Genomic DNA, 13,285 nt, shown 5'->3' with positions numbered 1-13,285 from the left:
AGTGCTCTGGCATCTTAACTGCTGCAGCGCAACGAAACTAGGAGTACGACCGGTTTAAGATGGCGGCCGTATTTCTCATTGCGAAGCAGCCAATAGGGCAGCTAGTCTCTATATAATATCTATGGGCCTACCCTTATCGTGACATACAGAGTTCGTGGGTTGATCACAAAATATTTTCTAGGTTAGTCCGTGTTTTCTTTCATTTCGTTTTCTTTACAGAGACGTTTTATTATGCAGACATTCCGCCTTCTACTTGCATCAACTTATCACAGAACGAGACGAGCTCTCGTGACAAAACTGCATTTCCCATAAGCCCGTGTGGCCGGCAGATTTTCAGATGGGGAAGTAAAATGGCGGAATCGAATGGGATGGGCCTCTTATTGTGCTCTTAAAAAGAAAAAAATGTTTCATGCTTTTGCATGCCGTTTTAAAGTTTACACAAACACTTCAAAGGGGTTTAGCGGGTTGTCAGTTTTGGGATTTACCTGCTGGTTCCTCTCTTCACTATGAAGGTAAACGATTCAAATAGCACGTCAACTTAGCTAGCCAGCTAACCGCTGTGGATGACAAAGTGTAGGCTATAGATTATGGCAGCTAGTCTGTGCATGTTGCTTAAAACTAAGCATTGATAAGACATTCTACTAGTCACACAGAATGTATTCAGCAAGAGACAATTTGGGATTTTTTTAACGTGTAGTGTAACCGTTATTTCATACGGTTTACAAGTGAGCACACAGACAGACACTGCAGTTGAGCACCCGTCGTAGATAGTATTGATTAGATGTATGTAGCATCCCATATGACAATTAATCTAGTGGTCACTATCAGTGTCTAGAAATGAAGGTAAAGTGTCGATTGTCAATACAGTTTAAGCTTTCTCTCCAAGTGATTAGGTTTCCGTGAGCGGTCTTCATGTCGTAGACAGAGATGTAGTGCAGAAGTAGTTTTCTCAGATCCTTCGGAATTGTTAATAATTTGAGAGCATGTGCACCTTGATGATGAAAGTATATCCTTTGTTTTAGGTCGGTATGTGGTTGTAATATAACATTTAAGTGCTGTATATTGTCTCTAGATGGGAACAGATGGACAGGATCACAATGATGATGAGGTCGTGCCCGCCAAGGTAAGTAGTCATGTAAAGGTAAAATCTTGAGGTAACCAACTGTACTCGTTACTGTAGGAACCAGTTGGGTTTTCATTGTATGACTGTATTTTGCAGATAATGAGATTCTGTTAACTTCATGCACTGTGCTCTCAGCTGGAAACTTTGTGTGCTCTTTAGCTTGTATCTTCTGTCTTTTGTAGTCACAGACTGAACAATGTCCAGATGAAGAGGAGAAAATTGAGACTAAAGCAGACAGGAGGACAGTTGGTTTAAGATGTTACCAAGGAAATGGAGAGAACTCAGAGGATGACCCTAGTGAACTGGTAAAGTAAAATGGCTATTTATAATTAGCCTGTTTGTGTAATTGTGAGTTGGTCTACACAATTTGGCCAGAACTGTTATAAAAGAACAAAAATGAATAAAATTACATTGTAATTGGAGCTCCCATGTTCACAAACTAGCAAGTGATGAAGAGTCAAGTTGAATATTTTTGATGTAATATAAGCTTGCACTGAATATTATTATTAATAATTATTGTTATTATTATTAGATTACTGTAGTAAAATTGTATTTATTATTCATTCTGATTTCATGCTGCATTCTTAGGTGTTTGGGTTAAACAATCATTAATACTGTCTCTTTATGTGTCTTGTCTATCTAATTTTCTCTTTCGGAATTCCGCTGTCATAAGTTGAGCCTTGGGCCATGTCATTTGTTTTGTAGGGGTCTTCTGTTGTTGCTTCCTCTGAGCCTGTATTCCTTGTGCCTCAGCTCAGCTCACAACCTCAGTACCTGGACTGGTAGGTGATCAGTGTTAATCTCATCAATGAAACTACTGACAATAATGTTCTTTAACAAAGGTTTTATTATTTATTTATTTGTCTACAATAATGAATAAGATAAGAAAAATATGCATCATAAGGATAATCAAAAGATTTATTAAAGCATACTCTTCACAAAAATATGACAGGAAAAATTATACTGCAAGATATTAACGTTGCAAGAAATAAACAGAAGAAGAAATGGACTATTTTATTCCAAAATGTATGTTGGGGATTTCCCCGCTCGAGGGGCGAGTTGAACAACTGCAAAATGAACCGCTTTAAAATGGGTTAATTACCTCTCTCAAATGGATTCTATTTAAACATGAGATTATTTACTGTATCTACAACATTTATGTAATATTGCACAACTTACATCTGCACAGACAATGAAGCAAAAGAACAGGTGAACTTGAACTAAATTATGCACCATGGCATATTATGCATGAAAACTAGCATTGTGAATATTCATATTCCATAAAGAAACACTATGCACAATGCCAAATCCTAAGGTGGCTAAACACAATAAAAAATTAACAGACTACAGCATGAAGAATTCAGAATACAATAGGCTAACGAAGAGTAGCTAATACTTCAGTGTATTCATTATATGCTATTATTTATATATATATAGGTTTTCACAACAAGGACAGTTGTACTTTTATTTTGTATGTATCTTTTATCTGTTTATATTATTTTATCACATTTTGATCTTTTTTATTTGCACATTATCATCAACTAAAATGTGTTATTTTCATTGACTAAAATTATGTCATTATGACATGACGAAATAACTCATTTCTAAAATACATTTTCTTCAAAAGATAAAAACTGAGTTAAACATTTTTTTAAAAAACAATGCTTGACAATAAGATCATTACTGAATTAAGTAGTAAATGTCCTGTCCAAAATTTGAATCTTGGTTTTGAAAGTAGAAGATTTTCTATGCCTAATTTCAGTGATGGTATGCTGTGACAGCCTTTGTATTATTAAACAATACTTTTGTATTATTAAACAATGCCTTTGCATTATTAAACAATGTAATTTAAAGGTTTTACACGTACTCTTAAAATGTGAAGATTGGGATATTGGTGTACTATATAATTTTTTTTTTCTTTAGTGACTTTGATGTGGAGCTAACAGCAGAAGTGAGTGTAGAGGATGGCTCATCTCTTGCTTTGTTGATGTCTATTACCCCCAATGTTGGCTACCAGAAGCCAGGTAAGTTCAGATACTTAGCTTACCTTTGTTGATGTGGACATTGATTGTGACCAAACCTATTTCTATATTTTCTTTTGTCTGTTTTCATTAGGATACATTTTAAGTGGACATTTTCTCATGCCTCCATCACCAAGTATAAAAAGAAGTTCTGTGGAATGTTTTTTGCCTTCAGGCTCTTATCCCAGATGGTGTTCACGTCTAATTCAGGCCTCTGGACTGATGAAACCTCCCTGTTCCCTCACAACCACTCAAAGAGTCATAGAGATCGCCAAAAGCCCTCTCCCCTCATCACCCTCCAACTCGCCATCATCTCCTTCATCTGCTCCCTCTTCTCCTTCCTCCTCCCCCTCCTCCCCCTCATCATCCTCTCCTGGTGGAAAAGGTACAAACTACCATGAGGATGAGGGCAGAGGTCATGCAGTAGACAGCAGAGCTAGCAAAGGAACTGGAGACTGCGTATCATCCACTTCATCCTCTTTTGTGCCATCACTGTCTGTGCCGTCTTCTTCTAATCCTCCACTCCACACATCTGCATCATCCACACATCCATGCAATGATGGACAAAGGGAGGGTGTAGAGAATGACATATATGATCCATTTTACCCAACTGAGGGGGAGGGGGAGAGAGAACGGGCATCCACTGAGGATGAGGATGAAGTTGACAAGTATGATCCTTTTGAACCTACTGGTTCTCCAGCCTCTGAAACAGAGGAAGAGAAAACATTTATGGATGGGGAGAATGAGGGAGGAAGCAGCATTAACAGTGAAGGGAATTTTATGGCTGATGATAGAACATTGGAAGTAGGGGCAGCTGCTGGAACAGAGGGGGGTCCTCCAGATTCAACAGAAATTGTCTCTCCATCTTGCATGTTTAATAATGTAATTTTGGACATTAACAGCAAGCAATCAATCAAGGATGGAATGAGAGAACAAGTAAAAAATCTAAGAGAAAAGAGAACAGACTCTGAACACTCTGATATAGAAGAAGGAGAGATTGTGGGGGCCACTGAAAGAGGAAGAGAACGGGTGATTGAAAGAAGGGAGGTGTTGCTTCCATCCTCAAGCAGTCCCTCTTACCTTCAAGGGAGTGGCCCAAAACCAGAGAGGATATTACGGGTCTTAGAGGGTGATGGATTTGTATCTGTCCGTGCTGATGAAGAATGGGAAAGGGAACCAGTGGCTTCTGTGGGTGTGGGAGATCTGAGACGAAAACTGACGAGCAGGCGGAAAGAGAGGTTCAGGTCTTGCCCTTCCTCTGCATCCATATCACCTCCATCTGCCACAGTTTTGTCCTTGCCCTCTCCATCTTTTCCCACTTCTCCACCCCTATCCCCCAATAAAGAAAGGAGTCATAAATCCTCCAAGAGTTCAAAGGACAGGGATGGACGCAAGCGGAAAGAGGGAAGAGGGGAAAAGGAAAAGAGGAAAAAAAGGAAAGAGGGGAAGGAGTCAGGTGGAGGGAGGACAGAGAGCAAAGACAGGGACAGTGTAAAGAGGAGTGGAAGAGAAAACAAAGAAAAGGAAAGGGACAGAGGGAGAAGTAGCAGAAGTGATAGTCGCAAGAGGAAAAAGAGACGTCGGAGCACTCCAGAACATTTATCTTGCTCCCAATCTCAGAATGTCTCCCACCGAACACACGGTCGCAGATCATGGTCCAGCCACTCTGAGGACCACTACAAAGATAGAGACAGAGAAAAGGAAAAGGAGAGAGCAAGAGACAGGAATCATGAAAGAGACTGGGATAGAGACAAGTGGCGAGATGAGAGGGACAGAAAGAGCGACAGAAAGAGCGACAGAGACTCTAGAAGAAGAGATGGGCGAAAGAGAGATCGAGATAAAGATACCAGAAGATCAAGCAGCAGAGAGAGAGGGAGTACAAGAAGGAGCAGAGGAAGCAGTGTCAGAAGAGATAGAGAGAAAGAAATGGTGAGGGAAAGAGACCGGGACAGGAGAAGAGATAGCAGACCTGTTGTACCACCATCTATTCAGGATCTCAATGGCTCTGATCTTTTTGCTATCAAACGCACCATCACTGTTACCACCACTACAACCACCACCACAGTCCCAGGTTCACCACCTCTTGATCAGCGCCACTCCCGCAGCCGATCCCAGAGCTCAGACAAACACCACAAGAGAAAGAAGAAACGAAGGAGACTATCAGATGATGAGGAGGGAAAGGAAGAGGAGCATAGAAGCAGGTCTCGACCTACCTCCCTCACCCCTCCTCGTTACCATAGATATGAATCAAACCGGCCTGAGGCAGACATGCTGTCTTTGGATGGTGAAGCTCTGGATTCAGACTACCCCTCACTGGAGGACTCACCGTTGCTTCCTCCTCCTCCTGAGCCCCCCCTACCCAGCCCCAGAATGAAATCCACTGCACCCAAAGCAAGCCGACATCATTTGAAGAAGAAATCTAGATTTGTCAAGAAAGTTGGTCAGTCTGAATCCACCTTCTCTTCCTCTTCTCATAGACCAAAAGCCACAAGTAAAAATATCCTGTCATCTTTCTCACCACCTCTTTCTGCATCCTCGGGCAACACTACATCCCTTCAACATACAACTTCCTCATCCACTGCTCAACGGGGACGGAAAACTGGAAAAACAGGGAAGAAGGATTCTGGGCGATCAGGAAGGTCCAAGAAGCTTAGTGGTAGTAGTAGAAAGGGTAAGCTCCAATCTAAAGTGTCTGTCCTTGTGCGAGAGGGTGTTAGCAGCACCACTGGTATCTCTGGGAAGTTGGGCATTGACCTTGGATCTGGTGGGGTTGTTAGTGGAGCGTCAGGGCCCTCAGTTGTTGGTGGATCTATTGCTGTGGTGTTCCGCAGGGACAATGAGAGCAGGTCACCATTTCTAAAGCCCTGCTCTGAGACTCTGGCCCTTCCAGGGAGAGGCAAAGACCTAAGCAAATCGGGGAAACAACGCAACATCCTTGGGCCACCGTCCTCAACCAATCCAAGTGGACTGAAGTCAAAAAAAGTCAAGCCAAGCTCTGCTACATCTACGTCTTCATCCGCCTCTTCCCCTACATCATCTTTGGCATCAAAACGCCGAAGAAGACTTGGAAAGAAGCCCAGAGAGAAAGGGCTATCTGTGGATGGAAGTGATGTTAAAAGCTCTAATAGTAATTCTAGCATGGTTGGTGGTGTTTGGGTGGGAGTATCAACAGAAATGCAGCCATTGGTTGGGGTTGGATCCAAGCCATCCAGTCCTCCTCCTGCTCTCCCTGGCCCCACTCCATCATCTTCCTCATCCTCCACTTCCTCATCAGCAAGTATCCTTCCACCCACCTCCTCACCACCACACACATCCCCGTTGTCTGTGCCTCCCTCTCGAGACACTAGAGAGTCGTCCCCAGACTCTCAAACTGTTGATAGTAGCTGTAAGACGCCAGAGCCTTTATTCCTCTCCGAGGAGTGCCCTGGTCAGTCCAAACCCATATCTCTCATTCCCGCAAAGTCACCACCCAGCCCTCCCAGCCTGCTGTCATCACAGATCAGGGGGGATAGCATATCACAGTCCACTTCCAATGCTAAATCTCTCCTACCAGATGATCAAAAGGCATCACCACCATGCTCCACTTCTTCATCGGCTTTAGTATCGGCTTCCCTCTCTCATTCCAGTGCTCCTCTGGCAAACGACCCCTCTTCATCCTCCTCCTCTTCAGTGTCCTCATCTTCTGTAAACAAGCCGCCACCACCTCCACCCCCACCAGCTCCACCATTACCGTGGAGTCTTCAAACTGGAGTGGACTGCACTGCTGGAGGGGTTTTAGCATGTGAGTGTTTTACGCATACCCTCTGATGTAAATGTATTTAATAACCACTCAAATAGAAGATAAACACAGAATATAGTGGTCATAAGAAATTTCACATTTACAGGCACTTTGCTTTGAGGAGCAATTACGTCTTAGTGTAAAAAGTGTTCACATCTTCGTAGAACTCGGAATTATAAGTTGTAAACTTGGATGTCTATGAAAACTTCAAAGACTTAACAGTCATAATACCATGTAAAAGAAACAATATGGCTTTTTAAATGTAATACATTACAAATACAGGTTACTTAGTAAAAAATTATTCAGTAACTTAATCCAGTTACCTAAATAAGAAATTAATGTAATCAGAATACTTTGTTACTTTTTGATTACCTCAAGATCACATATGTGAATAAAGTCAAGAGAAAAGCTATGTTTTCACAAAGGATTTTTATATTTGAATAATGTTATGAGTGATGTAGCTATTATTATATATAGTATAAGAAAAAAACTTGAAAAACAGGGACACTGCCTCCTTAATAGGGAAACAGAATATGTTCAAATGTAGAACAACTCCAGATTTTTAACCAAATCAGGTGAGTCCTCTGTCTGTTACAGAAAATATATATTTTTACGCATCAAGCAAACAGTCAAACATCATCAGCTAACATTTATGGTTGATTCTATGTTTATGTTTGAGGATTTTAATGACAAAAACAAATAATTAATTAAAAATAAAATATAAAAATATTGTTTTAAAGAATGGATAAAAATTGATTTAAACCTTATAAGTGTGTCTTGATTTTCTTATTCCAACTTTCTATGAATTTTCAAATGTTACATTTGCCAGTATTTCTGCCTCACCCTTACTTTTGAACTTCTTAATGATGCATTTATAATAAGTATCAACGTCAGATAAATTACCCATTGCACTTTTCCTCTAAGAACTTAATATTTTCAATTCATTTGGTATTCATGTGTACAATCTGGATTTTTTTAACAAAGAAAAAATAAATGCTGTCAAATCACAGTTGTCAAATCAACTTGAAAGCATTTCAGAGAAAAGTTTTAGAGTTTCAACTGAAGTTAGGATGGAAATGAGAAGTCACGCTAAGGTTTCGACAGTAGGTGTCCCGTGTACCAAAATTCCGTCCGTTCGCTGGGGGGAGTGGTCGTTTCTCTGCTTCTATTCCATCTCCCACAAAACGATTGACAGACGGTCTGACGGCGAATTAGGGAACTCGTATGACTAATATTAGCTATCCTAGCTAACGTGTTTTTTGTTTGGGTCTTAACATTAAATGCTTTTTTAATTTATATGTCGGGGTCCTTGGAAAAACCCGGAAGGTAATTTGCACTGAACTGTAATGTTGTTTCCCTTTTCTCCATTGAAGTGACAAGAATGTGTCCATTGTGATGAAACAGCCCTTTTAATTGTTTGACCACATTTGGAGAGTGCAGTTTTGATATGAATCAGGTGTTATTTACACATGCGACAGTAAGTGTCACCAGAATCACATGAGTCACGAGAGAGAACAGGAAGAGATCTCCTGTGCACATCTGATCATACCTGTACCACTCTAAAGCAAGCACCGGTCTTAATCATTTTATGTCAGGATGATCTTTTGTTTATTTTTTTTATATATTGAAAATTTGTATCCTGCTAGTAATCCCAATTTTTACAAAATGTAACTAATCTGAATATGTTGAGTTTTGATGTAACTGATTACAGTTACACATTTTTTACTCAATTAATGGGGCAGATGTGGCTCAGGTGGTAGAGCGGCTTGTCCACAAATCGCAGGGTTGGTGGTTAGATTCCCAGCCCACACGACTCCACATGCCAAAGTGTCCTTGGGCAAGACACTGAACCCCAAGTTGCTCCCAATGGCTGGCTCTTCCATCATTGGTGTGTAAATGTGTGTGTAAATGTGTGTAAATGTGTGTAAATGTGTGTGTGAATGGGTGAATGAGATGCAGTGTACAGTGCTTTGAAATACCACTAATGTTCATAAGGCGCTCTATGGATTTCCCATTTAATACTTTACTCCAGGAAGTGAACAGCTTCAAGTAGAATCTCTGAGTTGCCATCTCAAAGTAATTCAACGTGAACTCAGCATTATACTGAGATTATTGACAATGTACTGCTGCTAAATGATTGTCGTATAAACCCTTTTCAGTGACAGCCCTCCTCTTCAAAATGGAAGAGGCCAATATAGCCAGCAGAGCCAAAGCACAAGAGTTCATCCAGGCCACAAGTCAGGTAAAATCTGTGGTATGATTATAACTTTATTATTATTAATAATAACAATAATGAGAATGTAGTTATTTAGTAACTTGAAAGATTCTCCCTATTCATTTTCCACAGATTCTCTCACAGGCTAATCAGAACCAGTCACAGCCACACGCTCAATTATCCTCGTCTCTGTCATCACAAGTTCCTCCTCCTCCTCCATCACATGCTCCACCTCCAGGACCCAATCCTGCACAATATATTCTCCACAGCTCTGTCCCATTAGTTGGCTGCACCAAAACCCCTCCGACACACTTGCACCCTGGACTCTCAATGGGTGGAGGCTGTGCTCAGACTCCACCTCCTCCATTGCCAGCAGGAATGTCAGGGGCGACTGGGGGCTCGTGTGAAATGGGCTGGGACAATGAAAGTAAAGACCCTGACAAGGTATCTACACTTAGATTAACATCACACACTCTCTCTCTCTCTCTCTCTCTCTCCTCTCTCTCCCACCCACCCCCCTCTGGCATTCATACATTCATAACATCTATTATATTTAATTCTAAATAATTTGCTTTTGCTTAGTATATGAAGAAGCTGCATACCCAGGAGAGGGCAATCGAGGAAGTCAAATTGGCCATCAAGCCATACTACCAACGCAAAGACATCAACAAAGATGAATACAAGGATATCTTAAGGAAAGCTGTGCACAAGGTAATGATGTTTTTAAGTTGTACCTGATGTGAGACTTAAAAATTGTAATTGTAAATATCTGAAAAGAGTGTCCTCAGTTTCTTGGTTTTACATTGTCTATGTATGACAAAATCTGATTTGTACCTCACAGATTTGTCACAGCCGAACAGGCGAGATTAACCCGGTTAAAGTGAGTAACCTGGTCAAGCTTTATGTCCAGAGGTACAAGTATTTCAGAAAGCATGGCCGCAAGATGGACGAAGAGGAAAAAGAGGATAGAGAGTCTGCTTCAATGTATTTCTCAACATGATTTGACAGACTTATTTTCTCCATCTGCTTGAACATATTTTGAAAAATCTCATCCCTTGCACGTGTTTGGGCCCAACAAGGCTATTGAGTGACCGTTTATGTTATACTGCTCTGTTCCCCCTTATGTGTTAACATCATGTAAACTTGTGTACTCCACCTGCCTTCCTGTCTCTCTTTCTTGTCTTGTTATAAATATGTATGTATAGAGAAATGTGGTATGATATAAAGAACATGATGAAAGTGTTTGAAAGTATATAATCAAGAGGGAGAGATTAAGACGATACACATTTTCTCATTCTTTATTTCTGAGAAGGGTGCACATTTTAAATTGTCTGATAGCTTATGCATTTATTACTATTAAGATGGATTTTGTGTGTGAGAATGAATGAAAGATTTAAGAATTGAATGTTGACTTTACCCCATCTGCTTTTCTTTAGATGCGTGAGTGCAACCTGATTTTTCTCACCGTATTGAAGACCATTTGTTCAAGCGTGCTAATTGGGCACATTACATACTCTTTCACCTTCACAATTTTTGAGATAGCTGTGGGATGGGGGATATGTTCTATCAGTTCCATATCTCAAGGAACAGTGAATGTGTAAATAGGTGGAACAAATTTATGTTTTTTTTTTTTTTTTTTTTTTTTAATACTTCCAGGCAACTGAAATTTAAACTGACAAAATGTCACCTAGTTACAGCATTTGTTTTCCCCAGTCATAATTGTACAATATAATTTAGTCAGCGAAAGACATTGGAAGAGAATAACGGTGTGTATTTAAACGCTGGAGATAAATGCATGCATTTCGGATTTTATTTGTACTGAAGAGAACTGTGGTGATTTTGAGGCTCACTTAAGAGATAAAGTTGTGCCCTTACTTCCAAGGAAAAAGTGAGACTGTCCTTAACCAAATCATTTTTTTTAAAGACTTTTAGTAGTAGTTTAACATCAAATGTGACTGCTTTTTCTCCTAATTTATAGGAATTCATATGGTCAACGTCTTCTTTTCCAGCTCTGTATTATTGCATTAAGGGGCACAATTATTTATTTTGTCAGATAAACTAGAACCTTTGATAAATAGGATGTTACGGTTTCTCTCATAACTCGTTGCACATAACATTAACTCAGTAGATGCTAACTGTACAAAAATGCAAATAAACAACTGTGTTGACTGTTTACAAATATGGCACCACCATGTTGGTGAAAGTAACAACAGAGTGATCTCAGATATACCAATGAACAAAATCACACTTTTCTTTGCAATTTAGCCATTGGGATGGTTGATTTTGGCCTGGTCTTTCTAATCTCTATTGCTTGATTATGTGAGTAAAAGCTGCATTGAAATTGGTGGGAAGGACAGCATGGACTGGTCAGTCTGCATTTTTTCAGTACTACCACATTTGTCAATATAGGTTTCACTGTTACACAAGGTGAGTTTTTTTTTTCTTCCAGTAATCCCTCCTGACAGCACACGAACTTCACTACAGTCAACATTTAAAGGTACTTGTTAGCTTATACCTTTATTGTTTCACTTAACATTTTTGGTAAAATATTTGTGCAGTCCAGTGAGAATCTGATAGTACACTGATAAATTCCATGACTCAGAATGGCCAAGAATATAAAACAAAATTTACACATTCACCTGACATCCTTTAACAACTAAATTGATAATTTACAACATAACAGCTACACGACAACATAATGACTTAGCACCATGTTTTACACCACTCGCTTCTACACAATTTTAAGCATTGAGTGAGACAGAACTATCTAAACAAACCCAATTCTTGATATATCCTAAATTAAATCTGTACAATGCTGTATCTTTTATTTTTGATACCTTGCCTCAACTGTATACTACACAGTTAAAATTGGAGGAAACTAAATTCCATGTTTCTTGCAAAACTACATTTTTATTATGCCTATGTTATTGTTAATTTGTGCATTTTATTATTTAAATTAAAAGCCTTAATCTTTAATCCATTAATATGCAGTCAGATTAAAATAGATGTAAACAAACATGTGCAAAGCTGAAATATATAGGCCTATGGTGATTCATCTTCATGGGTAACTGTTAACCCATCGTTTTCAAAATGAGTAGTAAACTGACAAATGTTATTTCATATTTGCATATATAACTTGCCACGCATAAATAATACCTCAAATCAGATGCATTTTTAAAAAGAGACGTCGGCCCATAGGGACCTGAAGTGAGCACTTCTCGTGTTTTAATTGAAACTTTCTCAGTTTTAATGTGGAGGGAGTTGACTTCGAGGTTTCTTTTCCATTTGTAATAGTGCTGCCCCCACTGAGCCCCTAGAACAGGGTTCACCAAGGGCCAAATTCTGTCAACAATACAAAGTCAAGGCCCACAGCCCTCGATGTAATGACAAAATGTTTGTGCTGCTGCTGCTAATGTTGTTATTATTAAAAGAGTCACGCATAAATATTCAGATTTTTCTGAAGTCCCTTTTCTTAGTAGCCTGTTTTATTTATTTAAACAATTATGAACATTTAGTTTGTTTACATATAAACAAAATTACACAAATTTGAGGAAAAACATTTTTTTGGGAAAAACAAAACACGTTAATGAACAATCTGGATCTCCATGTCCTCCATGCGAGTCAACTGTTCATCTCCAAATGGGATCTCCTGCACTTTCCCTAACTGCTGATTCAATTATTAGACCTATTAGCATTAATAGTGTTATAGTTCTTCAGGATAATATAACAAAGTATTGCAATAATTTCAATAAAGAAATTATGAGCTAGTGTTTTCTAATATATATAATTTTATATACAATTATATATACAAAATGCTTTTGCGTTCCCTCGCTAAACTTGTGCTCTGGTACAGTATGTGAATTCCTGTGCTTGAATCCTCTGCAGGCTATTGCATTTATGAGAGGTAAGTTGAACTGATAGGTGCTACTGAACAGAAGGTCAGGGTTCAAGCACCAGCACTGCCAAGATGCCACTGTTGGGCCCTTGAGCAAGGCCCTTGACCCTATCTGCTCCAGGGGCGCTGTATCATGGCTGACCCTGCACTTTGATCCCAGCTTAGCTGGGATATGTGAAAAAAAAAAAGAATTTCTCTGTATACCGTTTTATGCAAAAGTTTGGGCACCCCTCTGAGGCTTCATGATAATTTG

The 13,285-nt window shown here is 39.5% G+C and overlaps 1 protein-coding gene across 2 annotated transcripts; it reads left to right on the top strand.

The window, feature by feature from the left end:
* Window positions 1–345: 345 nt before the first annotated feature.
* On the top strand, window positions 346–11,974 carry LOC127647971 (splicing factor, arginine/serine-rich 19-like). Of its 2 annotated transcripts, none has more exons than XM_052132510.1 (10): window positions 346–512; window positions 1,073–1,123; window positions 1,306–1,428; window positions 1,829–1,905; window positions 3,047–3,147; window positions 3,320–6,925; window positions 9,082–9,164; window positions 9,270–9,581; window positions 9,720–9,848; window positions 9,979–11,974. In XM_052132510.1, the coding sequence occupies exons 1-10, from the start codon at window positions 507–509 to the stop codon at window positions 10,135–10,137; spliced, it is 4,647 nt and encodes a 1,548-aa protein (XP_051988470.1). In that variant the 5' UTR covers window positions 346–506; the 3' UTR covers window positions 10,138–11,974. The 2 variants fall into 2 exon arrangements, with proteins under 2 accessions (XP_051988470.1, XP_051988469.1); XM_052132509.1 differs by having other exon boundaries at window positions 3,239–6,925.
* Window positions 11,975–13,285: the final 1,311 nt, after the last annotated feature.

The sequence above is a fragment of the Xyrauchen texanus genome, chromosome 8 (genome assembly GCF_025860055.1).
Source record: "Xyrauchen texanus isolate HMW12.3.18 chromosome 8, RBS_HiC_50CHRs, whole genome shotgun sequence".
Taxonomy (NCBI): Eukaryota; Metazoa; Chordata; class Actinopteri; order Cypriniformes; family Catostomidae; genus Xyrauchen; species Xyrauchen texanus.
Note: the sequence above shows the minus strand (reverse complement) of the source record. Positions and strands in the feature narration are given on the sequence as shown.